This window comes from Sardina pilchardus, chromosome 3 (assembly GCF_963854185.1).
Source record: "Sardina pilchardus chromosome 3, fSarPil1.1, whole genome shotgun sequence".
Taxonomy (NCBI): Eukaryota; Metazoa; Chordata; class Actinopteri; order Clupeiformes; family Clupeidae; genus Sardina; species Sardina pilchardus.
Window position 1 is genome coordinate 30900246 of NC_084996.1, and position 25820 is coordinate 30926065.

General features: G+C 44.7%; 2 protein-coding genes across 8 annotated transcripts in view; both read right to left on the reverse strand.

Moving 5' to 3' along the window:
* Nucleotides 1–21: 21 nt before the first annotated feature.
* Nucleotides 22–9801, reverse strand: prkcsh (PRKCSH beta subunit of glucosidase II). Of its 4 annotated transcripts, none has more exons than XM_062532826.1 (18): nucleotides 9719–9801; nucleotides 9021–9159; nucleotides 8771–8887; nucleotides 8562–8657; nucleotides 8223–8280; nucleotides 7079–7196; nucleotides 5989–6118; nucleotides 5596–5680; nucleotides 5379–5457; nucleotides 5104–5187; nucleotides 4417–4575; nucleotides 3932–4022; nucleotides 3664–3733; nucleotides 3286–3375; nucleotides 2651–2725; nucleotides 2342–2441; nucleotides 793–954; nucleotides 22–254 (listed from the first exon to the last, which is right to left on the reverse strand). In XM_062532826.1, exons 2-17 carry the CDS (start codon nucleotides 9112–9114, stop codon nucleotides 814–816), a joined length of 1587 nt encoding a protein of 528 aa, XP_062388810.1. In that variant the 5' UTR covers nucleotides 9115–9159; nucleotides 9719–9801; the 3' UTR covers nucleotides 22–254; nucleotides 793–813. The 4 variants fall into 4 exon arrangements, with proteins under 4 accessions (XP_062388810.1, XP_062388811.1, XP_062388809.1 ...); XM_062532827.1 differs by having other exon boundaries at nucleotides 9723–9742; XM_062532825.1 differs by having other exon boundaries at nucleotides 9607–9742.
* Nucleotides 9802–11601: 1800 nt separating this feature from the next.
* pde4a (phosphodiesterase 4A, cAMP-specific) overlaps nucleotides 11602–25820 on the reverse strand; it is a 59825-nt gene continuing 45606 nt past the window's right edge. For all 4 annotated transcript variants that reach the window (XM_062532830.1, XM_062532828.1, XM_062532831.1 and 1 more), the window contains 9 exons: nucleotides 21278–21371; nucleotides 20752–20930; nucleotides 20212–20310; nucleotides 18982–19146; nucleotides 17813–17912; nucleotides 17210–17364; nucleotides 16742–16864; nucleotides 16165–16347; nucleotides 11602–16005 (listed from right to left, as the gene is read on the reverse strand). In XM_062532830.1, the coding sequence (XP_062388814.1) occupies nucleotides 15397–16005; nucleotides 16165–16347; nucleotides 16742–16864; nucleotides 17210–17364; nucleotides 17813–17912; nucleotides 18982–19146; nucleotides 20212–20310; nucleotides 20752–20930; nucleotides 21278–21371 (1707 nt within the window). In that variant the 3' untranslated portion in view covers nucleotides 11602–15396. The remainder of the gene's footprint in view (nucleotides 16006–16164; nucleotides 16348–16741; nucleotides 16865–17209; nucleotides 17365–17812; nucleotides 17913–18981; nucleotides 19147–20211; nucleotides 20311–20751; nucleotides 20931–21277; nucleotides 21372–25820) is intronic.

A 25820-nucleotide genomic window follows, 5' to 3' on the forward strand; every position in this document is an offset into this window, starting at 1 on the left:
AGAGAACGGCACAATTTGGGGCACATTAAAATGGACTTTTATTAGTTGATTCTAGCAGAAATGGAATGTAAAAAAGCAGTGCGACAGTGATTGTGATTGTGGGCTGAACCGGAGGACAGAGTTGTGTGCAGGTGTAGAGTGGTGGGACACCTGAGTCCTGGAGCTCGCGGGGGACAGCCCGGAGGGACAGGGAGGTCACGGAGATCTTGGATGAGATCTTGGATGAGCGCCTAAGTCCCCGATACATCAGCAACCTGAGGGACAGGAGTGGGAAAGTCAAAGGGAGACTCATACCACAGTCCAGAGCCTAAGAAGGCCTCTAATATAATATAAGATATAGTGATGATGAAGCATACTATGTGCCTAACCTATATATATGCTGTCCACAGTACAGATCATAACGGCATCTTATTTTTACTGATATCAGAAATCCCAGCAAATGCAAGTAAACCTCACACACTGTCTGTACTAATTCATGGGTTTCATCCGGTCCCTTTCCACAGGTGTATACAATCAAGCACCTTGATTATGAATGCAGCCTGCATGGTGCTTGATTAATACACCTGTGGAAAGGGACCTGATGAAACTCATGAATAAATAGCATTACATGTGACCAGGATACAATCACACAATTCACAATGAAATTAAGTAGTGTAACAATATTTAGGAATGTATGGTGTATGACGATAGAAATAACACCAGCAATAGTATGACTATGGAAAAGACATACAGTGCCGTTGGCTTACAAGGTTTTATTTTAATTGGACTGGAGGGTGTAGTGGTGGAGCTGACCTCTAGGGGGAGTTGTGCTCTCTAGAGCTCTGTGTGGAGACCAGCGTCGGGGCTGACAGGCTCCTGGCACACAGCTGGGGTGGTGAACTCCATCTGGTACTCACAGCGACTCGGCTCAGAGGTGGACAGTACCACCGTCTCCTTCCCACAGATCAGCTTCACCTGAGGCGCGCACACACACACACACACACATACACACACAAATGTTACACTTAATGAGCTGTGGCAAAATGCTGGCATATTAAATTATACACACATAATATCATATGCTTTGCTTCAGTGGCTCCACCATGAAAACGTCTAAGTAAGTAAATTACAGCTTTTTTAGACATTTTCTCCCACCCACACTTTGGTCCAGCACGTCCTTCCTTATAACAGCAGAGTGAACAATGAAATCGTTTCAGCCTGAGGGATTCACTGTTATTTAATGTCAGGCGTTAAGTAACCCACCATTTCACAGCACAACAACACTGACTAAACACAATGCTGTTCACAAGCAAAACACACACTGTGTATTATAAAAACAAGTCTGTTTTACCTAGCAACACACACACACACAGATGCTTTTGTGCAGCTGACGAGCCAGTGTGAAAAGAACAGTGACGCTCATTGTCACATAAACGTAAGGCCCGCAGCAGTGCTTATAGATAACCCATTACCCTGATAGATGTCCTGACTGTCTATAAAGACATTTATATGATTTATGCACATCAATAACAACTAACCCAGTTCAGCATAATCACATATTAAAGCAGTCAAATACTCATTTCATGTCATGGTACATTCACTTTCGAATTAAGTAGATATCTACACGTCTATAGTCTATGATTGATCATGATGATAATGAGTACAGAGTACACACACTCTACTGGGACCTCTGCCGTTACGCCCACAGGAACGTCAATGACATCCCATTCTAAATCCTGGGCATTAGTATGGAACTGCCCCCCGCCCCGCTTTGTAGCTACCACAGCTTCCACTCAGGTGGTAAGTCTTCCCACAAAATGTGGGAGGGTCTGTGGGAATTTCCTGTGTATTAGCCGCATTGTGTATAAGCCACAGGACAGTGTTTTATGTAAGTTAAAAGAAACAAAACCATATTAATGCCATATTAACGGCCCTTGTGTATTAATCTCATAGCTGAAGAAATGTTGTGAGATCAATGTATAACCCGCAGCTAATAGATGGGAAATTACAGTGTTCATCCACAAAAGCATTTGTGAGGCGAGGCACTGATGTTGGACGGGAAGGCCTGGCTCGCAATGTCAGTTCTAGTTCATCCCAAGGGTGCTTTGAGTAAGGGATAATGTATAGGACACTGGTCAGTATCGGGAAAATAACTGCTCACTGTTGAAACATACCGACACTTTGAAATGAAAATGAATCAGACTTTAGCATAATGCTCTAGAAAATGTTGAGTATAAAACTGTTTGTCCCCAAGCTACCATTAGCTCAATGTTATATGTACACACACACACACACACACACACACACACACACACAGGTACATGTGGTCTCTCTATATGAGTGTTTGTGGCGAGTGACTCACAGTAGTGGAGCGGTTGGGCCCCTGCCAGCAGCCGGTTCCGTGTTCGTACTTCATCACCATGTACTTACTGTCCTCCGACCCGGCCCAGGAGCCCCACGACCTGCAGGCAGAGGGAGCCAGGGAGGGAGAAGCATGGACAAGAAAGATGAAAAATAGTAAGCAAGTAAGTAAAATGTATTTATAAAGCACATTTACAGTACACACTGACAGTTACACTAAAAAAAGGTAAGTACAAATAATAAAAAATTACAACAAAAAAAAACCTATACTAAATAAAAAAAAGTAGAGCTGACTGAGTTGTAGTCTTACCCAAGGTTGGTCTCAGATCCCCCATATTTGGGTTTCTGTGAAACTCGGTTGAAGGGGCAGAGCCTGTAGATATATCTGAGAGAGAGAGGAGACCGCATATATATTTACTGACAGAACTGGTTCAACTCTCCAGTCAGTCCCTTACAAATCCATTACAATGTCACTCAAATAAGAATAATATAACAATAAGATAAAAAATATAAGACAAAATAAGAGACCCCTCTCATCCAAATCACCCGCTTGTTCCAGTTGGAATACAGGTATGCTTCTTACTTTCAGCAATCAGACACTATTACACTCAAGTAGTGACCTGAACACTACAAAACTACTCTTAAAAACTAACTATTTATGTATTTATTTCTTTGTTCCCTTATTGAACTGACCACCAACATTGTTGTGTGGCAATACATGTTTATTCATGGAAATCTTTACATGTACATATTCTGAGAGTCTCAGCTTTCATATGGTATATGCCATTACTATGGTAGTCCATGATAAGCTGCCAAACAAGGCATTTGCAGTGTTGGGAGGATGGTCACGTGAGACCCGGGTACCTGGTAAGAGGATATTCTATCTCATCTTAAACCCCCCAGCAATTAACATGAGGGTGTGTGTGTATGGAGGAGAAAACCTACTCGCTAGTGGGCAACTCGTAGCACTGGCTGTAGAGGTAGGTGAACTCCCCAGATGGGCCAAAATCGAAGGACAGCTCCTTTTCGATGGACCTGTGAGAACACACACACACACACTTCATAAATCTAGTGGCCCTAAACCTCATGTAGCACTAACAACAACCAGGTGGGTCATGGGATCCATACAGATGACACTGCACTGTAGGTCTGTGCATTTTGGATGACCATCTCAAAGCTGAATGAATAAATATTCGCTTTAATGAAGACATTTTTGCCTTTTAAATTATTCATGGCTCAATGTACTTGCGTTATACAGAGAATTTTTGTGAAGAAAAAAACAAGCTAGAACAACTTTTTAGAGGGGAGCGCTATGGCACTTACTTGATTTGATCGTCCACTTCCCGTAGAGCCCTTTCGGCCTCATCAAAGTCGTCGCGGGTTTTCTGAGCAGCTGCACAACGGGGGAGAGAGCAAAGGCTGAGAGCTGACCTCTCAGAGACACACACAAGGCATACTAATGGCCGTACACACACACACACACACACACAGAGAGACACACACACGCAGACCCAGAGACACGCACACACACTTACTCAGTCATTATGAGCCAGCTATTACAGTATAGACGGATGACCTCAGGCTCACTCACCATCGATGAGGGTTTGGGTCTGTGCGTCGTAGGGCGGCATGGCCTCTTCGTCCTGTTCGTTTTTCTCCGGGGTGTGCACAGAGGGTATGGGCTACGGGAGAGGAAACACACACACACACACACACACACAGACACACACACCATTTACCTCATCAGTTAAAGTATATGTGGAATGTACATGCTGGAGAGATGCATGATATTATGGATCATGTATCCAGCGCCGTAATTTCTATTACTATTAATAAACTATTAGCCGCAGCTTACACATTGATTTTGCTAAATTAATACACGGGTACAGTTAATATGGTATTAATATTGCTTTGTTTCTTTTAACTTCTTTAAAACACTGTCCTGTGGATGATACACAATGCGGCTAATACACAGGAAGTTACTGTAGCAGCCTACACATCACTGTGGCCTGTGAGGAGAGACCATGACCAGCTGACCACAACTGAATCCCAAAAGAGAGGGAACCATTGCTGCACCTTGTCACTGTCCTCCTCGGGGTAGTCATCGTCCTCGTCGTCATCTTCGTTCTCGTCGTCCTCATCGACTGGCTCGTCGTCGTGGTACGGCTCGTTGTCGGGGACAGGCGGGCGGTTGTCCTCTGCGGGGGGATCTACTGCGGCGGAGTCGGCCTGGGCCTGAGAGAGAGCACGCAGAGGAGCGCGTCAGAGGAGGGGACGGACCACACACACACACACACACACACACACACACACACACACACACACACACACACATACACCCCTACACCCCACACCAGCAGTAACAGTGGAAGAGGTGGTCCAATTCACCTCTGTTGTTACAGACTACACAGCTTTCCATAATGCTGCAGAATGCTCCATTCACATGAACAGGCCTTCCCAACGCCTTCCCAACGTTCTCTATAACAGACCGTTGTTAAGTATATGACCAGCAATGACCAGCATTCTATACATTATTCCATACATAGGGTCTGTTTATTACCACTAACACTTGTACTGCCAACGTGATCGCCTTCTGACTTGAAACCAGAGCGTCTTGCAACAGAATAGTAGCAAAGGTGAAACGAATTGTACTGACTGATGAGACAGGAGTATAACTGACCTTGACTAGTCATGGAGAGGGAGTGCGCAAAAACAATTCCCAGGATAAAGACGAGAGAGAGAAAGAAAGATATAGAGACTTACTTCGGATATGTATTTGTCTTTTATGTTGTCCCATGCAGACTCAAAAGATGAGGTGTCCACTTTGTCTGATCCACCTAGCAGGACCTGAGGACATACAAACCCACATCACACACATGACCAAGAGTTCACCAGAGCGCTTGCAAACTGACTGCAAATGCATGAGAGGGTCACATTTCCAGGCACTAAAAAGAAGATGACAAAGCAGAAGAGGGAGAAAGATAGATAGATAGATAGATAGATAGATAGATAGATATAAAGAAAGAAAGAAAGAATACCTGTGCTTCAGCATCAGTTAGAGCTCCATCAGAGTCTGGGTCGAGCTCCATGTGGGACTGCAGCTCTGCTACGGACACGCTACAAAGACACACACACACACACACCAAACAGCATTAATCACTGGCCAAGCCACACAAAGCAATCTGTCACACACACACACACACACACACACACACACACACACACACACACACACACACACACACACACACTTACTAGCCATCTGCATCATCATCCAGTTCCAAAAATGCTTCCGCCATCTTGGCTTTCTCCTTCTCGGCCTGAATAATAGCCTTTTGGTCTGGAATAAAGAGATGGCAATTTTCACGAGGTCAATTCCATGTCTGCAACACTTCTTATTTAAGATATAACAACAACTAATGCTTAGCCTAACTCTCAAGATCTAGAAAAGTATCATGTTATGTCTATTTCCAGTGAAATATGCTTTGATGGTATGATTTACATTTCATTTAAAATAATGTTTTGTCACCACATATGGATGAACCTTTACACCACTCACTCAATAACATTAGGCAGATGCAAGACATCCAACGTGATAAGCCTACAAAACACTGTGGCCCATTCGGTTAACTACAAGGCTGCACTTACCTTCCCAGGCCTTGAGGTGGCTCTCTTTGGCTTCCTTCTCAGGCTGCTCCGCCACTTCCTTCACCGTTCTCAACGCCTCCACTTTCTCCTCCATGGTCCTGCGGTTGGTCTGCATCTCCGTAATCTTGCCCTATGCAGAGACAGCAGCAGAGGACACACGTCAGCCTCCTGTATGCTGAGATACCGCCATCAGGCAGAGGAAGAAACTGGCATTCTCTCATGGATGGATGGATCTCGCTCGGATTTCACGGATCTCACTTCACTCGAATGATATTTCCTCGGTTATCTCTATTGCTTTTATTCTGATACATTATACCACTGACTAAAAAGATTACGGAAATGTTATACAAAGCCATTAATGTTGTCTAAGGAGCTCCACTTAATAACAATACAGTCCACAATGAGCTTGCATGATGACCAACATCTCACACTAGATGCTGCATGTGTGATATTTGTAGCTAATTGTAACTGGTATTAGTTTATTGGATGTGCACATTCCAAAGTCATTTTTCACCCAGCAACAGATGAAACATGGATTTTATGATCTTAAATCCAATCCAATTTGCTCTGATTTTCCATCCACTTGCTTTTGGTGTGGGCATATCATAACTAAATTTTAACACAGTTTGTAAGTGAGACACCACCCCCTCCCTCAACTGCAGTGTTTCCCAACCTTTTTTCCTTTAAGGCCTGTGCCTGTGTCTAAGACAAGCAAGGGCCCCTACCCATGCATACACAGACAAGACATTGTTTTACTCAACAATCGGGGTCCGGGGATGATTAACCAATGCGTAGCCTAGTCCAACCTACACAAGTTCAGAGGTCAGAGGTAATAAATAGCTACATGAATTTAAATGTGGAACAAAAATATGTTTTAATTTGGATTATACCGAGTTTTGGTTATCCAATTGGGTGTTTTTAGGATCATGTTATTGGGATTTTATTTGTGTGCCAATTTAATTTTGGTACCCTCACAACCTCCGCCCAGGCAACATTGTGTGGACCCCCTGCAATCTCAGGCGACTCCTAATGGGGTGCGCGGGCCCCAGGTTGGGACCCACTGCTCTACTGGATGCAGCCGCTTCCTCACCTGTTTCTCCTCGTGCTGTTTCTTGGCCTCGGTGATCAGCTGCTGTTTGAGGAGGAAGCCCTCTTTGGCGATCTCAGCCAGCTTCTGGAGAGTCTCCCTCTCCTGACGGCCCATCTCCCTACAGGCCAACAGAACACAACCGCTCAGCATTCACACGTGTGACGTTTAGCACTCAGGGGCGCACCACACTAAAGGTACAATGACCCACATCTAGAGGGTTTGGTGCATTGGTGCATGCGTGTGAGTGTGTGTGCGTGCGTGTGAGTGTGTGTGCGTGCGTGTGTGCGTGTGTGCGTGCGTGTGTCTAACAGGCTTTGTGTGTTTCAGTGCTCATCTGCAGTCAAACTGGCCTTTGAACTCCTTGAGGGTTCCACAGGGAGGAACCATGACGACCCAGAGTTTGAGGGCTGGTGTATCACCCAGGTTACCGAAAGTCACACACCTCCCAGCCCCCCAAGAAACGCTACAGGTGACTAGATCTAGACAGCTGAGTCAGCTGGGCGCCAGTAGGCTTGACCAGGATTTGAACTCGGGCTGCTGTGAGCTGGCAGCCTCTGGGCCAATGACGCAAGGCGCTCAGCACCACCCCACCACATTTACACTGCAAACCACTGGAGGAGTTGCAAGACTGATAGTACAGCTGCAGATCAGAGGTCCATCACACATCTGCTCTGTATGGAATTGTAAATCCACATATCAAATGGCCATTGGAATTTCTAAAGTATGGCAAAAACAACGGGTCATACCTGGATGACATGTGCACGCATTTCTCTTGTGACACATCAAAAGCTCGAAAGGACACGAGTTAATATTCACCTGGACAAGCGAGAGCCATAGTACACTCTAGTCCAGAGCGGTCATTGTCCATGCTAAAAATAAAGCCTCTAGCTTAACACATTTAGGAATCTAAAAAAGGTCCAAAGCTCAAACAGGCATATTAATTAATCAACAAAAGTATCTACACACTCAGATTTACAGAGATGGAAGCTTATCCTGCCTGCTCGCCTGTGTCTGACCAAAATGTAGTGTTGCATATGTGGTGGTAGCTTTCCCTAAGCCCAGGTGAAAAAGAATATCGCAATATCGCACAGATGATCTGTACACGGATTCAACTTGCTCAGATGTAATGAATTGAAGAGCTTACCTGCAGGTGTTCTGACACGAGGCTCCACTGTTGTACTCGTCAGTTGTGTCACAGCAGTCTGTGGAAAGAACACATTTTAAGAAAGATTAAGGTGACATACAGTACATGTTTGCATTTGCATCAGGTAAATACATGAATGTACCAAATAAACAGTTGAAACAAACTGAGTTTTTCACATAGATAAGTAATTTAAAAAGAACATTTAAAAAAATCAGTGAATCATAAATTCAGTGTCATCTCTTATCAACGCTTCAACATTTCATGTGTGTCAGGATCAGTTATTATTCTGATACCATATTGGCCTGGCAAGAGTTTGGGGCAGGTGCAACATCTCCTTACCACATATGCCATCGTTAATGCGAGATGAAGGGATGAAAGTGGGTTTGTATCCTGCATTGGTGCAGTGGAAACTGCCATTAGGACAGGCAGCCGTGCCTATGGAAACAAACACACATCAATACTGAACCAGTGACAGTAGGCTCATGCCGTGTAAGCCTATGGTGTGAAATATGTTCTGTTCTGTGCATTGTTATTTGAGTACCACGCACCTGGTTCGTCTGACCCATCCTTGCAATCACAGTAGTCGTCATTTACTCGGTCGAATGGAATGGTTCGAGATCCATCCAGACAGGTGAATGGCTTGTTCTCCTCATAGAACTGCCGCTCTATCAGAGGTGAGGCCAAGACAGAACAATGTGAGGATACTTGTGGGTGAACTTTACTAGATGAGAAAAGTGTTTATCTCGCTTGGTATTCTATACATTCAACAGGAGGTCCAGTGAATCCCCAGTAACTTACTGGAAAGAGGAACTCCACGAGGCCGCTGAACTTCAACAGCATTAGCAAAGCTAACACAGATGCTTATACCCAACAGTAGATACGCACAGGACATGATGCAGAGGGGATGCGCCACAAGACACCTTCAGGTTGTTCACACCTAAAAATGAAAAATAATGGCTGTCAGGACGAACATTGAGGTGGAAATGATGAAGAAATATAACCATGCATAACGGAGGGTAGCTCACAACTACTGTTGACTAAATTGCATATTCCCATCAACCCCATCCCCACCTACGCTATGTTTTAAAACGTTTTAAGACTGTTTCAGACCCATAACGTAAAAGGAACCTCCCAAACGGAAGTTTGAGATTTGCCTTGTTTAACGCAGCTATCCACCAATGCTAGCTATTGTTACTTCAGCGATAAGAGAAAGATCTTTCTGGCTAAAGCCTTATCAGACAGCAAGATTAGACCTTTTTACTGTCTAGGGGTTTAACGGTCACGAGCTAGCGCCAATGCTAATTCGAACAATGTCTTTACTAAACGAGATAGTATCAATGTGACGCTACAGTCAAGTCAACTTTCTGAAAAACATTTCTCTCACCGTTTGTAGTAGTACGTTTGCGTATCTTTCAATATAGCCCACAAAACCTTGCATTCAAGGAAACGGACTTATAATTTGACCGGTTCTAGTAAATCAGCTAATCATTCATTACCTACTTCCGTAGCCGTTGCAGGGGAGGCGTCCAGCGTTTACAGACGCATTGTGTTGTTCTGATTTGATTGGTTTACTGCGAGGCCATTTTGTTCAATGCCTTGTGGGAAATGGTGGCTGGCATGGCATTACCAATGGGGCAGGCGGACATTACGCATGGCATTACGCATACAGTGTTGGAACACGTCGAACGCATCTCCATCGTAGGCTATCTAGTCCTTGAACAAGACCCCCTAATTTTGGTCAATCGGATTCGGCAGCCTACCATTCAAGGGGAATAAGTCTCATAGTGATTTATGACAAAGTATACAACCCTAGAATTTTTGTTTTCACCAGCCTGTTTATGACAATTGTAGGCCTATGCTATGTCAATGGAGGGATATCTTACAGGTGAATAGGCTTAATATTTGAACTAATAGATAGCCGCACAACACTTTCTGATTATTTTCTTGTATTGCAATTTAACTGAACGTTTATGAGTAAATGAGTGATTATCTAGGCCTACTGAAATGTGCAATAATTGGCATGTTATGGCCAATAGCCATTTTTTTTTTTTTTTTAAAAAAGGCCCACACCATTTTCACAATTCTGAACACTTGCACTTTCAAACACTACTTTCCAGTTATACTCCTACACTGGAGGATTGTATAGAGGAGGTTGTTATATATTTGATATAATGATTTGCAACCTATAGTATAAAAAGTTGGAAACATATAGGCCATTTTTCAACAAATGTACAAAGATTTTCTGTACTTGAAATATGTGCAAATGAGTGCATATTTCATTAGATTACTAATTTACATATTTATACATAACATTTCAAGAAAACATCCAATACAAAAATGATTGACTGTCAATAATCAGCTATATGGAAGTTGGGGGTATCTATTAGTTAAAATGCGTAGCCTATTCACCTGCAATATATCTCTGCAAGTGTATAATAGAGACATAAACAGGGTGATAACACACATAAAGCTACTACCAATGCTAGGGTGGTACACCTTGCCAAAAATCACCATGAGACTTATTCCCCTCAGATGGTACTGACCAACCCCTCTGGCACAAGGGCTAATAAGGCCATGCGACTCGTTTCATGCATGGTTCAGATGTTGATTCAGGGTGCTACATATTTCAATATAGCCTATACCATAAGTAGGCCTATTATGATTAATCTGACTGTTAATGCTCTGTCATGGCAGGTCACAATTCCAGGAGAAAATAGCAAGAACATTTGGGGGCATGTATGTGTAAGCATAGGCCTAGCCTACTATACCTCTCTCTCTCTCTCTCTCTCTCTCTCTCTCTCTCACACACACACACTCACGCACACACACAACCTGCTGCTTTGCCCTGTTCAGGATACCAAATTGAACCACTTTTATTTCAATTAGCCCATTTAATAGCCTATTTTAGAAAGAACCCTTGTTTAAAGACAATATCAGTGCAGGCTGCTTTAAGCCTTGCAGAAGTATTATATAGTACTATTATACATCATATCTAAATACAAAAAATACAATTTAAATTGCTATTATAAGCAATATAAAGCCTATAAAGCCCCTATAAAGAAAAAACTCTATCTCATGTTTTTCAAAAACAGATGTTCCTCATTGGCACAATTGTTGCCCCATGGAAAAAGCACAAAGCACCAGGGTGAATACTGAAGAGACGGAATTCATTCTAGGCAGAAAACCGGCTGACAAGCAAAATGCAAAATTGGCTTGACAGAAAGGTCCTGATAATTATCTACCAAGTTGCTTCATTCAACTGCGGGAAAGCTAATATTGCCCCGTGTCATGTCCTACCCCTTCATTAGACAATCATGCAGCACAAACATGTTGTTGTCCACTCCTCATGCAAAAGTAATCTGTAGCTCTAACAAATAACGGCAATATAACATGCTTTTTATTCAAAAAATCCTCCTTTATTTGTAGGTTTGACACACTTTACAGTACTGAACAGTGAAATAAAAGAAAAATATATACTGATGTGTATGTGTGTATATATATACACACACTTTATATATATACTTTATATATATATAGCTGTTTGCTTATTAAATGCATTTTATTCACAAAATGACACCTCAGTTCTCTCAAAAGAAAACCTCTCATAAAAATAATATAATATAAAATAACTTGAACACATTTACACATTACAGCAATATTTTTTTTACAAATATTACAATCATTTCATGGTGTTTTCCATTTTTATTATTTTCATAATGTGTGAACAAGAAACACATCGGTTTAAGCCCAGAGAATTGTTCTAAAAAGGAGTCTAGTGTAAAGAAAGTTTAACTCAAGAAAGAAAAAAAAAACAGGGGAAAACAAAGCTTGAATCCCTCCTATTTATGCGTATACTATAGCCTGTCTTGAAACACAATCTCACAGGAGACATCACACATCATACATTTCTTGCCCACTGCCGCAGCATTCATCAAAGTAGTCATCTATTCCTCCCAGAGTAAGGGTGCAATGTACAGATTTGGAACCAGGCTCTGTGGTTCCTCCTATAGCTCGCTCAATTCCTCCCTTGTGCAATAGTGATGCTTACACACATACACACTCGCTCACACACACACTCACTCACTCACTCACTCTCTCTCTCTCTCATGTACACACATGCACGCATGGATGAATGCACTCACACAAACCCCAATCAAACTTTCCCCACAAAATCTACCGCACAACCAATCAAAAATTAAAGTGCGCATACAGAAAGATTTGAGATTTAAACAATGATTTGACCATCTCAATTCATACAATTCAAATATTCAAATATACAGTACATAAATAAAGATAGCAAGAATTTCAGTAGAGTAAGAGAGAGAGAGAAAGAGAGAGAGAGAGAGAGAGAGAGGATGTGGAGGATGATTTTGTAATTTGGAACTACATCTCAGTACAACTAAAATGAGGCTGATTGGCTCCTCAGGAGATTTCAAATGTACAATCCAACATTACAATATATACAAAACAAGCAGTGATAATGCTAATATTTATATTATACTGTATGTTGTTATAATTATTCAATTTCAAAACCATCGACCAGAATCATACAAAAATAAAAACTGTACACAAACTGTTCAAAGAAAACACTTGTGGTATTTAGTGTGTTTATATTCAAAAAAGAATGGCAGCAAGTTAATTAATTGAATAATTTCTTATTAAGAAATGATTGCTACAGTATCGTGTTAAAATGGCAAATAGCATATTTCTTTGCTTTAAAGAGCACACAACAAGAACGAAAAGCCACACGACAAAGAAAACGTCTCTAAGGTATGACACGCATATGACAATGTCCCTTATTGACACAAGCAGTGACCTCTGGTGACCTCTAGCGCTTGTATAACAGCACAGTTGCCATTGATACCCTCTGATTTGCACAGCACCTCAAACTGATGGCACTTCCTGGCACTTCTACTTCTGTCGCTCATTTCAAACGTCAGATCTCACGTTTCTCATGCCAAGTGATGTGGGACTCTTTGTGTCTCGGATTGCTTTGAAGACGCGCAAGCTTTTGTCCACACTGAGACATCAAAGTCACGACGAAGGTAAGACACCTCCCAACGCACACGTGCCTCTCTCGCCCATTTCTTTAAGTGCTTTCTCACAGTTTTCATCAATGGGTAATGCTCGCACAAGACAAAACAGCTAGAACCCTGGGCCTCAAACATCCAATGGCACATCAACAGTTATTCTAATTCCATTGTCAGTCCACAAGTTTAAGAGATTTTTTTTTTTAGGCAACACTATTCAACTCAACACAGGCCATTTATGCAGATTTTACCTCAGCTACGTCACTGTACCAGAGAGATCGAACTCCAACCACATCTGCAAACACTTCCATATGCTAATGAAAGTACAATGTAAACAGACACTTATAGACAGTGAGGCATACAGACGTGACCTACAGTAAGTATACTGGGATAGTGTATCTTAGAAATCTACATAGTGGCAGGCAGGAATCCTGCTATTGACATTAAGGCAAAATAAGCATCAAACGGAACAATGGTGGTGAGTGGCTTCCCTATATATCCGCTCGTAACTTATTCAAATTGTCTCTACACTCAGTCAGCTCTCTCTCTCTCTCTCTCTCTCTCTCTCTCTCTTTCTCTCTCTCCCTCTCTCTCTCTCTCTTCTCTTTCTCTATTTCTCTCTTTTGTTGTCTTTCGCTGACCATATGGAAAGCTCCTCTGCTTGATCTGGCTTCCAACCAGTCCGTTTGGCAAGACATGACTGAGAGTGTTTGGGCAAGACCGAGCACTGCGTGTGTGATGGGTGGGTTGCGGGTGAGAGGCGGAGTGCGAAACTGTGCTGCTCTTGACATTACTCTGTTGCTTCCGCATTTATTTGGCAGGACTACAGTATTGTAAGTAGAATTTAGGCGAAACATATGTTCAAAAGCATCACATGGCTTATCCTCAGAAAGTGACTATCATTTTTTTTAATATATGATACACACACACACACACACAACAAACTTAAATTAAATTAAAAAATTCTCCTTGATGCAAATGATGGTGATGAGGAACACAAAAGCAGTAAAAGGAAGACTTACAACATTCAAAAAATGCCAATGTCGATGTTTGACGAAACAAAAATCTGAGATCAGTAAATATTGTATTATTATTATTTTTTTTCCCTTTAAAGCAAGTGACAATCAAAAAATGAAGACAAAAGCTGACACTCCTGTCCCACGATGCATTGCTTCGTGACAGCTCCGGTTTGGGGAGCTGCTGGTTCAGAAAGGCACGCAGCCATCTTGCTCCGGTAGCACTCCTGGTAAAGGGTAGACAGGAAGGGAACGGCAGTCCAGTCTCTGAGACCGAGATTCCCCCCTGACGACAACGACGACAACAACAACAACAACATCCTGTCCTCGTCGCCTCGCGCGACCTGCAAGCTCGCTCACAGGAACCAGCGTCCTGACGGATTCTTTCCGACAGAAATGGAAAAATAAGTCCCTCAGGGTCGTTTATCATAGGTAGTTCTGAGGAGGACAGAGTTCTACTGTAAAATGTTGACAAACACAGACTTGATACTCACCATTTAGTTATTCCATATAGAGATGGCTTATTCCAGAAAGATACACCTTCAGTCTAAATCCCCTTCATAGCACATACACACACACATACATATATGTGCGTGCATATATTCTTATGCATGTTGATATATGTGATATATTTGATATTTATCATACTAGGTGTGTGTGTGTGTGTGTGTGTGTGTGTGTGTGTCTCTGTCTGTCTGTCTGTTTGTCTGACTGTGCGTGTGTGTGTGTGTGTGCATGTATGTGCGAGATTGCTACACTGTCTCCTATAGCCCTACAACTAACGGCTCCCTAAGTTCCTCTCTCTCTCTCCACTCTAAATCTCAAACCCATATTTGACAACACTCCCAGCTTTCCCCTCCAGTTCTACAGTGGCTGTGTTATTTTTACGCATCAATCTGTATTGTTTGTGTTCCCTTTTTCAAAAAAATGACATTGAAATGTCTTATTGAGTTGTTACGTAAGTCCCACTAGTCTCTGGCTTGGCCACACATCGCCAGCAGGTGCCTCAGGAATGGGGGAGGGGGTGGGGGTTTAGGGGTGGGGTACTGAACAAGAATATTCCCATGGGATGTCCGAAATCCCACAATCCCCGGCGGCGGTGGCGTTGCGCTGGGGATGGGGCGTAACTCATGTGTCGTCGGCGGGCGAGGACGACTCCTCGGCCGCCTCGTTCTCCTCGGGCGGCTCCACGGGGCTGCCCTCTGAGTGCCCCTCGTCCTCCTCCACCACCACCGACTGGACCTGCAGCCGCCGCCGGCCGGGCTGGCCGACGCGCTCCTCCTCCTCCTCCTCTTCTTCCTCCTCCTCCTCGCCCTCCTCCATCTTCTCCTCCTCCTCCGCCTCCTCCGCGCCCTTCGTCTCTCCTTTCTCTTCTCCTTCCTCCTCCTCATCCTCCTCCCTGTAGCAGCAGGCCTCCCTGCGGTCCACGTGGTTCTGGCTGGGCTTGTCTCCCTGCTCCTCCGCCTCCTCCTTCTCGCCTGCCTCCATCTCACCACCACCTCCACCATCGCCGCCCTCGCTGGAGTCCTCCAGCGTCAGCTCGAACTGGAACTTGTCCACGCAGGCGTCCAGCTGGTGGTGCGGGTGGTCGGGCGGCGGCGAGGGGCTCTGGGGGATGGTGCTCTGGTACCAGTCCCGGTTGTCCTCCAGCGTGTCCAGCATGTCCTGGGCGTCGGGGTGCACCAGGTCACCCCACGTCTCCCACAGAGGGTGCACGATGTAGTCGATGAAGCCCACCTGCAGAGATGGGATATGTTACAGATTACGTCATGAGTGTGTGTGTGTGTGTGTGTGTGTGTGTGTGTGTATGGACATGTGTGTGTGTGTGTGTGTGTGTGTGTGAATGTGCATGTACAGTATGAAGACATCTGAGTGTGTGTGTGTGTGTGTGTGTACCTGACTCTTCTCCACTGAGGCGGTGTGTTTGTCACACATGGGGCTGATCTCCATGCCCCTCTCTCGCTCCTTGTCCCCCTGCCTGAAGAACTCCTCCATGATGCGCTCCGTCCACTGCCGGTACACCGCCAGAGGCTTGGTGGGGTTGCTCAGGTCAGCGCAGTGCACCATGTTCCTCAACACCTAAGAATGTACACACACACACACACACACACACACATTGACCTTGATATACTGTATGAGGACTTACTCAGGTAATTTCGTAAGCAACAGCTAGCTTCAGTTGCTTTTTGTTGTAAAAAATTACAAATGCTTGAAATGATCAAAGAAATGTCATGTGAAAAGCTGCATGAAGTACATGAAGAGTGTTTCCTCGTAGGGGGTTTCCACAATATTTAATCTTCTGTGTTTTCCTGTTTTTAGGTCATGTGTATTTGTTTGTATTTCAACTGTCCCTCACACATACCAAAGCGTTTGTAGTCCTACCATTCCAAAGCATTTCTAATGATTCCATTTGTTTATATTTCACACCAAAGGGTGTCTTAGATGTCCGTGCCCGTTAGATGTCCGTGCCTACCTGGATGCGATCCGTGTAGTGGTCCAACAACAGCACTCCAGAGCTCGTCACTTTCTTTGTTTCCACCATCGTCTTCAAGTCGGCCAACAAGCTCATGTGTTTGGACATGTCCGTTGCCAACACCTTAGCAAAAAGAGATAACATAACGTTACCTCAGGCGACCGTTCTCTCACATTAGGCAGCTTATACTAGAAACAACACCTGTTGGTAAGCAAAGTCTTAGGCTAGTGCTTTAATACTATGGGAGAAGTGAGAGGGGTTCCTGTAGCTCAATCAGTAGAGCAAGGGGCGGCCAAGGTCACAGGGTAAGTAATCAGGAAATCCACACATCCTGATACTGGACAATGTCTGGCTCTTTTGGATATTGGACATATTTGGACATTGGTTTGGACACTGTACTATCGGGAAGAAGGGTCAAAATGTAATATCTGGGTGTAATCCGATGATCGAGGGTGTTGAGGGTCTCACCATGTCGATAACGAGCTTGCGGAGGCTCTGCCGTTGCCTCTTGCTCAGACTCTGGAAGATGTCGCAGTTCTCCTCGTGCAGGAGCTTGAAGCCCACGGCCAGGTGATGGTTCTCCAGGACCGACTCGTCGTTGTACATCAGCGCCAGCTCTGAGTCTGGAACAGAGTGGAACCAGGTCACAAACGCAGAACGTGGACACTAATATTTACACGTGGGCAGAGTGTCGAGCTGTGATTGCTACTACTGCATGGCTACTGACATTAACACTGTTTCCATGGTTATCATCATCATGTGTTTTTGTTGAACTGTTTAACCACAGTATGAAATACAAACAAAGGTAAATTGAATAAATTAAAATGTGTTGGGGGCGAGGGGGGGGATTCTGTGTCAGCCTTACTGGTATTGATGAGAAGCTGGTTGTGTGTCTTTGTGTGGGTGTCTTGGGCATGGATGGGAAATGGTTGTGTGTTGATGTCTTGGACAGGGGGGGTTATGTGGAAGAGCAATACTTACCGGTATTCCAGTATTAATGAGGAACAGGTTGTGTGTTGGTGTCTTGGGCATGGGGGAGGTGGGAGGGGTATGTGTAAGAAAGATACTTACTGGTATTAATGAGGAACTGGTTGGAGACACCAGGATGGTCCACATCATGGATGGCAGCAGCGAACAACGCCGCCAGGATTTCAAGGTCAGTGAACACGGCCTAATGGAAGAGTCAACATTCAGTGGCTTTCATAGAGTGATGGGTATGTATTCAACTTTCCGTTGCTTTCATAGAGTAACGGTTATATAGGCAACATTCAGTTGCTTTCATAGAGTAACGGTTATATAGTCAACATTCAGTTGCTTTAGTAGAGTGACGGGTATATGTTCAACATTCAGTTGAAACCTGCATTGTGTTCATAGCATGCTGGACTGCTGTGTACATCCTACGTGAGACTCCATCTGTCTAGTCTTATATAGTCATAGACAGACATATGAAGAGGTGCACATCTGGAGAGAACGGTGGTGAAATGTGGCCCTAAATATGAGTGTGAATGTTAACAGTGTTGATGACACTTGAGCCTTCTATGCCAATCCAACCCACTCCTGAAAGGAGGAATCAAAAGAGGGCAGGGAGGCTAAAACCGTACAGCGGGTAGATAGGGACGGACTCTAGAGGTAAATCTGTAACATTTACCGAACATTTAGCAAACGCTTCTATCAAAAGCAACTTACATATGGAATTTATATTACAAGGGCCGTTGTCCCCAGAGCAACTTGGGGTTAAGTGTCTTGCACAAGGGCACAACGGTGGAAGTCGGGAATTGAACCCACAACTTTTCAGGCTACTACATAGCCCAGCTCCTTAATATGCTACCACCGCCCTAAATCCATGGGTATAGGCTTGTATCCATTTGTATTGTACATGTTTCAAGGTCACTGTTTCAGTGGGATGCGTCCAGATTCTAAGCAATCATCACAAACATCCAAACTTCCTAAGCTCTTCAGAGAACATCTCCTCTCGTACTGTACTACAACTAGTCTTGCTAATCCTAGACTTTCCACCTGACTATAACTGACACTTGACTGCTTAAAAACAGCACTCACTGATGCACCTTTTCTTATTTCACTCTACCTTTTTAAAACAAAAACCTGGAATTGTTGTTTGAATTTCTTAGAAAGCTTAAACTGTTTGCCATGTGATAAGTCACTTTGGCTAAAAGGTGTCAGGCAAATGTAATGTATTGTAATGTGGACTGGCTGAGGGAGATCCAGGAGGCGAGACTCACGTCCAGGGCAGGGGTGGAGAGCAGCACATGCGTGGACTGCGTGACGTCGGCAGCGTGCAGGCTGTTGTGATAGGCCACGTTGGCATGGTAGTGGTCCTCCAGGGTCATCACGTAGGTCACAAACGTGTCCATGGGGATCCGAAACGTCTTGAACAAATCCCGCTCCTTTAGCGCAACCAACAAAAACAAGGTCAGTGGTCTAGTCCTTTGTACTTAATGCTTAACTGACAGATATGCACTTGCATTTGTACATGTTATGATTTATAACATTTTTTTTAATGTTATATAGGGTGAAGTCAGGTAAAGGGCCATCACCTATAATGGGCCTGAACAAGGTTGGAGATATGGGGACCTTCATGCCAAAAAGTGGCCCAATTTATCCGACTTAACTCATCAATCAACAGGTCCATAGTATAATGTATCTACTGATTTACTACATTTGGGACATCTGACCTGTTACAGACATTGGTAGATATAGGTATTGCTTAGATTTTCAGGACCCTGGTCAGCGACCTTACCAAACATACTGGCCATACTCAAATGAATAATAAAGGAGGGCATGCTCATTGAAAATGCATGTACTGTAATAAGTCCTGTGAACACTGGAAGGTACCAACTAAACATGACAAACTTTAACACAAATAATACATATGTGACGTAATCTAGGAAAACCCTTCACATGGTTCACTCAAAATCCTTGATTTTTGCTCTGTTTCAACCCTTTCTGGTGAAATGTTCACTAGCATCAGATTCTAATACCATCCTATAGCAACATCCTGGACCGTGCCCTAACAACATCCTGGATAGCTTCCTCCTGTAACAGTTAGCCAACACCCTATCAGTGGAAGGATGAAAAGGAGCATTCTATGGTGAAATGACAATGGCTATGACATACTGCTATCTCTAATGCTTTGCGTTGCATAGGCAGACCAAATAAGTAGACCTCTCTCTCTCTCTCTCTCTCTCTCTCTCTCTCTCTCTCTCTCTCTCTCTTCCAAAACTGGAGCAATACCTCTGCCTAAGGAACAAATGGTCATAAAAAAAGCTGACTACATCCACTGACTCAAAATGAATTCCAGATATGCTTCTCATCTGACATGGAATATCTATACTTCTCTTTGCACTGCATAGGCAAGCAGACCAGATGTGTGCTCCAGCAGGCATGACACTAAACATGGACCATTGAAAGTGCATTCGGCGTTAGAGACGGGCGTCTGGTAGGCTACACACCTGGAAAATGGCGTACATGATGCAGCTGAGCGGTCTGTTGTTGGAGTACTCCGCCACTTGGAAGATATTAAGGCCCCACTTGTTCAAGTCATCCAGCTCCTGTGTACCACAGCACACATGCATTATTCACACGGCAAAACATGCTCTTGGCCGCCGCTGTACTTTCAACCATGCCAGCGCAGCTTGGGTGCACATAAGCATGCACACATTGTGCTCTGTGTAGGTACATGGACTTGTAGGTGTGTGTGCGTGTGTGTGTGTGTGTGTGTGTGTGTGTGTGTGTGTGTTTTATCAAAAGCTTTTTTGTAGTAGTACTGTACAGTACACAACTGTGTGTGCAGGGGTGTGTGAGTGTGCAGGTAAGTGCCTGTGTGTGTGTGTGTATGTGTGTTTTTTATCAAAAGCTTTTTTGTAGTAGTATTGTACAGTACACAGGGTGTGTGAGTGTGCAGGTAAATGCCTGTGTGTGTGAGTGTGCAGGTAAGTGCCTGTGTGTGTGTGTACTGTATACTGTATGTGTGTGTGTGTGTGTGTGTGTACCCTGGCCAGTGACTCCTCGTGCTCCGTCTTGACTCCGAAGCGGGGCATGGTGGAGATGGCCAGGCTGGAGCTGGTCAGGCTGGAGCTGTGCGTGAGCTTCTTCACACCACTGATGCGGCACATGGGCTTCTCCCGCTCAGACAAGGTGGGCGATGGGATCTCATCGTCATTCTGTTTGTCTGTGGGGGGTCACACACACACACACACACACACACACACACAAACACAGATGCACAAACCCACATGTACACAGATGCACAAACACACACATACACACACACACACACACACACACAGATGCACAAACCCACATACACACACACACACACACACACACACACACACACACACACACACACACAGACAAACACACACACATGCGCGCACACACACACACACACACACACAGAGAGAGAGAGAAGCCAAGGTTAACAGAGACATGAGGAGACAGCTGTGGCTATGTGACGGTGTGTGAGTGACCGCTGATGTCCTGCCGTGCAGACGGAGGTCAGGGGACTGGACTCACCCAGGAAAGTGGTGGAGATGTACTCAGACACCTGGTTGCCAGAGCGACTCATCTCCGACAGGTGCGAGAGCTCCCTGTTTAACATCCTCTTAAACTGGACAGGAGACACAAGAGAGACAGACACACAGAGACAAGTGCATTGTGTTACTATGGATGGTCTTCAGGCTTTTGCATCTTTTGTGTTGAATGACGTTACAAAATGTCCCCTGGATACTCTGTAGACATTGTATAGCTTGAACTTTAACCATGAGCTTTATTTGACTGGTTGTGTAGTACTGTATTATATTGCTGTAAAGAGGTGCATGTGGCTGCAGATTAATCATTACAATGCAAGACAGAAACGAAGGAATAATATGAAAGAAATAATCATCTCTGTCTGCTAATAGATATTCAGAATCTTCCCTACACACACGCACACACACACACACACACACACAAACAGACAGTTTCACTGAACTGTGGTCCCTGCATCAAAACACAAGCACCAACGCACACACTCCTCCAAAAACACATGCAGACACAGGCAGTATACACTCAGAGCTTTCTGGCCAATTCATCTGTCCTACTGACTGATCCTTCACACATTATCATCTCCATGGTAACAGTGAGGTTTCCCTAGCAACTGCCTCCTCCCAGTCCTCCCTGCAGCATGACGGGAGAGAGAGGTGACTGGCTGGGTGACACTCAGCCCGGAGTAAGCAGGTGTCTGCCATCGACCTTTCCCAAGGTCAACCCTCTCTCGGTCCGTCCATCCATCCATCCCTCTTTCTCTTGTCTCTCTGTCCCTTCACTCTCTCACTCTCTCTCTCTCTCTCGTCATTTCATCTGCAATCCCTCTCGGTCTTGTGTCCGTCCTCCCTTCTCGTCTTTCTTTCTCATTGTTTCTGTCTATCTTTCTCTCTCACCCTCTCCACATCCTTTTTTTAGCCCCCCCACCCCCTCCCTCCCTTCCCCTCATCATTCCTTGGCCTCTTTCTCTATGCTGTGCTTTCTAAATAATCTGTCATTTCCCCCGTCGTTGTTCTCTCCTGTTTCGGAAGCACAGCCATGCATACAGTAAGTTACACAATCAAGCATGACTCGAGCCCAAGATCTGGCGGAACTGGTGGCAGAGTCAGGACCATCAGGACATCCATATTTCATCCGCACGCCCCTAAATATAGAGGACAGCATGGCATGGTTGCCTGGAAACATGGCGTCCGAGGAAACGCGGAGCAGGACCGCGCATGTTGTTGGTCCGACCGCGGCTAATGTGGGCAACAGTCAGACACTAGTGGAAACACGGTGACTCACACAATCTGTTCTGTCTAACAGAGAGAGAGAGAGAGAGACGGCATGTAAAGACAGAGTGGAGACACTGAGGGGCTTCAAAACCATCTTCAGAAAAAAAACACACACTGCACTGAGCACTGACTTTTGTGATGGAGTGGAGTTGTGTTATTATGGAGTTATTCGACTTTGATCAATAAAATAAATCTGCTGAAACCACAAATAGAAAATAACTGGGTACTGTCTGACTAGACAGTCTGAACAAGTGACCCAAGAACAGCAGCAGGTGCCAAAACCCTAGACTAGGCTAGACATAGATACACAGTATGTTTATGATACAGTTAAGACCATTGAACATTAGTCTGGAGAGTCTGTGCTTTATTTCTACTGCACAAGAGGCATGATCAATGGGCATAGTTCAAATGACTCCGTACGCTTGGATAATCCTTCAACCAGTCAGACCAACAATCCAGGTGCGCCTGGTGGATAAGCCAGTTTGTGATTGGACCCAGCAAACATGGACAGGAAGCAGAAGAGATAGATGTGCAGGTTTCCAGCCTGAGCTGCAGGTTGAAATCCATATCACTGGCAGATCAGGCTAGGTTTACCCAGCCTAGACTGCAATGGTCACCATGGTCAAAAAAGGAGCCAACTAGCCTACACATTGTCAGATCTATCAGATCTATCACCTATATGGATGTTTAAATCGCTAGAACTGTATTGTTTGTAGAACTACTTTTCCCAGACACATTTCAACTAATTTCTCAAACTGCGGTTACTAGTTCTAAATGGATGGTTGCTATGGCAAAAAGCCAGTCGTTAGTTCTAATCTCCCGTTATCAAGCTGGCATATCCCGAGGATGAACGTTAACTTTGAAAGATTGCTATTTTTCTTAGCATACTGCCACCCAACTAGCTAAAAGCCACCTCCTTCATATGCTAAATGTTACTATGATCTGAACGTCTGTATTTAACAGCTTGTATGTAACGTGACAGTGCATTTAAACTTCACAATGAGTTTGGCGAATTAATATTCAAGTGTGATACGGCCAACAAATTGGAACTACTTCATAGCCGTGCGTATATTCGAAAGTTAATGCACACCCTTATCGAATGCACGACAATGGGGAATTCAACCAAGCAGCGGAATAAGGTACAAAACACCACATCCTCTATGATGTGAGGCCCTCTAGGAACTGAATGGCTATTATTCTCCAGCATATGATTAGAGAGTAACAACACAAGCAGGCTCATAAATACATGTTTAAGGAGCTGTCTGGTGGTTGTCTGCACATGTCCCTGTCTGCTCTAGACAAGATACACATGAGATAAAAATGGCTCATGTCGGAGGGGAGCTGCTCTGCTCTGTATTATCTGCAGAACAGTGGCCTGCTGCTCTCTCTCTCTCTCTCTCTCTCTCTCTTCCTTTTCCTCTCTTTCCCTCGTTCTCTCTCTCTCATTCCCCCTCCTACTCTCTCTGTACCTTTTGTTTTTTTCTTTCCCTGTCGATTTCTCTTTCCTCCTATACCTCCTCTCTGTCTCTTTTCCTCTCTTCCCTCCTTGTCTCTCACCTTCATTCTTGTTCTCCCCCTCTCCCTCCTTCCCTGCCTCTGTATTCTTTCTTCTTTTCTCTCTATGTCTCTCTCTCCTTCACTCTCCCTCCTTCTCGCTCTCTGCTCTTCTCCTCTGCAGCTCTCTCCCTACCTCTCTACCACTCTTTCTCTCTGCCTCTCTCTCTGTCTGTCTCCATTTTTCTCTTTTTCTCTCCCTATCTCTCTCTCTGGCTCTCCTTCTCTCCTTCTGCCTCTCTCTCATTCTACCTCTCCCTCTGTCTGTCTGTCTTGTCTCTCTCTCTCTCCCTCTCTCCCTCTCTCTGTCTGGCTGTCTGTCTCTGTCTCTCCCTCCCTCTGTCTCTCTCTCTGTCTCTGTCTGTCTCTCCCTCCCTCTGTCTCTGTCTGTCTCTCTCTCTCTCTCTCTCTCTCTCTCTCTCTCTGTCTCTGTCTCTCTCTCTCTCTCTCTCTCCTGCCCTAGATCAGTGACAGCACCAGGGCTTGTCCTTCACTGCGTCTGAGCAGGGCCAGCTGGAGCCTGTATCCGGGCCAGCCTGGGCCAGAGGGGACGGAGGGAGCAGGTGTGGAGGAGACACACACAAACACACACACACACACACACACACACATACACACCGAGAGACGGACGACAGCCCACCACCAGGAGAGACTGAACACTTTGCAACCAGCTCCTGTCTCCTTTCCTCTCTCTCTCTCTCTCACACACACACACACACACACACACACACACACACACACACACACATATTACATGTGCAAATCCATCCTCCTGTTGTTTTAGTTTCTTTCTTTTTTTGTCTTGCTTTTACCTGTTGTGGGTTTTGAAGGAAACTTAAATGTAAAAATGTCCCTTCTTTATCTCTTCCCATCCCCTCTCTCTCTCGCCCCCTCTTTCTTTCTCTCTCTGTACACCTCTCCCTAGAGCTCCCTCTTTCCACCTTCCCCTGCTCTCTTTCTCTCTCTATCTCTCTTTCTTTATCATTCTCTCTTTCTCCCTCTTTCTTTCTCTTATCCATCTCTCTCAGTTGTCCTCCCTCCTTCCCTCTCTCCCCTCTCTTTCTATCGAGTCGGCTACCGCTCCGCTCAAAGGCCACCTGTCACTGTGGGCTTCAGCAGCTAGCCAGGCTGTCGACAGGGGGAGAGCCGCAGGAGCTATTGGGCCAGTTCTGTCCAGACAGTCTACCCAGCCGCCATGCTGCTCTCCCAACCCCAGCCGTACGACAACACCTTCACAGAGCCCTGCAGAATCAACCAGCCGTCTGTCGGTCGGTGGTCAGGAAGCAGATTATGTGCAACATAAAAGCATCAGGTTTTCCAAACAGGCATCTCCCTGACAGCCTGATGCTGGAGTCTCTGCCGAGCTAACCTGCTGCATCTCGTTTGCTTTAATTAAGTTTACGTTAGCAGGTCTGGCTCGAACACACGCAGAGACCATCACGGCCTTTATACTCATCCTCGCAAAAGGAGGTAGGAGGTGCACGGCCCCAGACACACGCATCTGACTGGAGACGCATAATTGTAAACAATCAGACATTGATTTCTGTGACAGATTGCCCTGTCAGTATGCGGATTCGGAGGCAAGCAGCTAACAGCAAAACGTGCAAGTAAACAACCACACACACACTCAATCTGTACACTCTTCAGAAAACGGCATCAAACTGGACACAGATACGTTCAGCACACCGCAGGTAAAGCACCTGCCA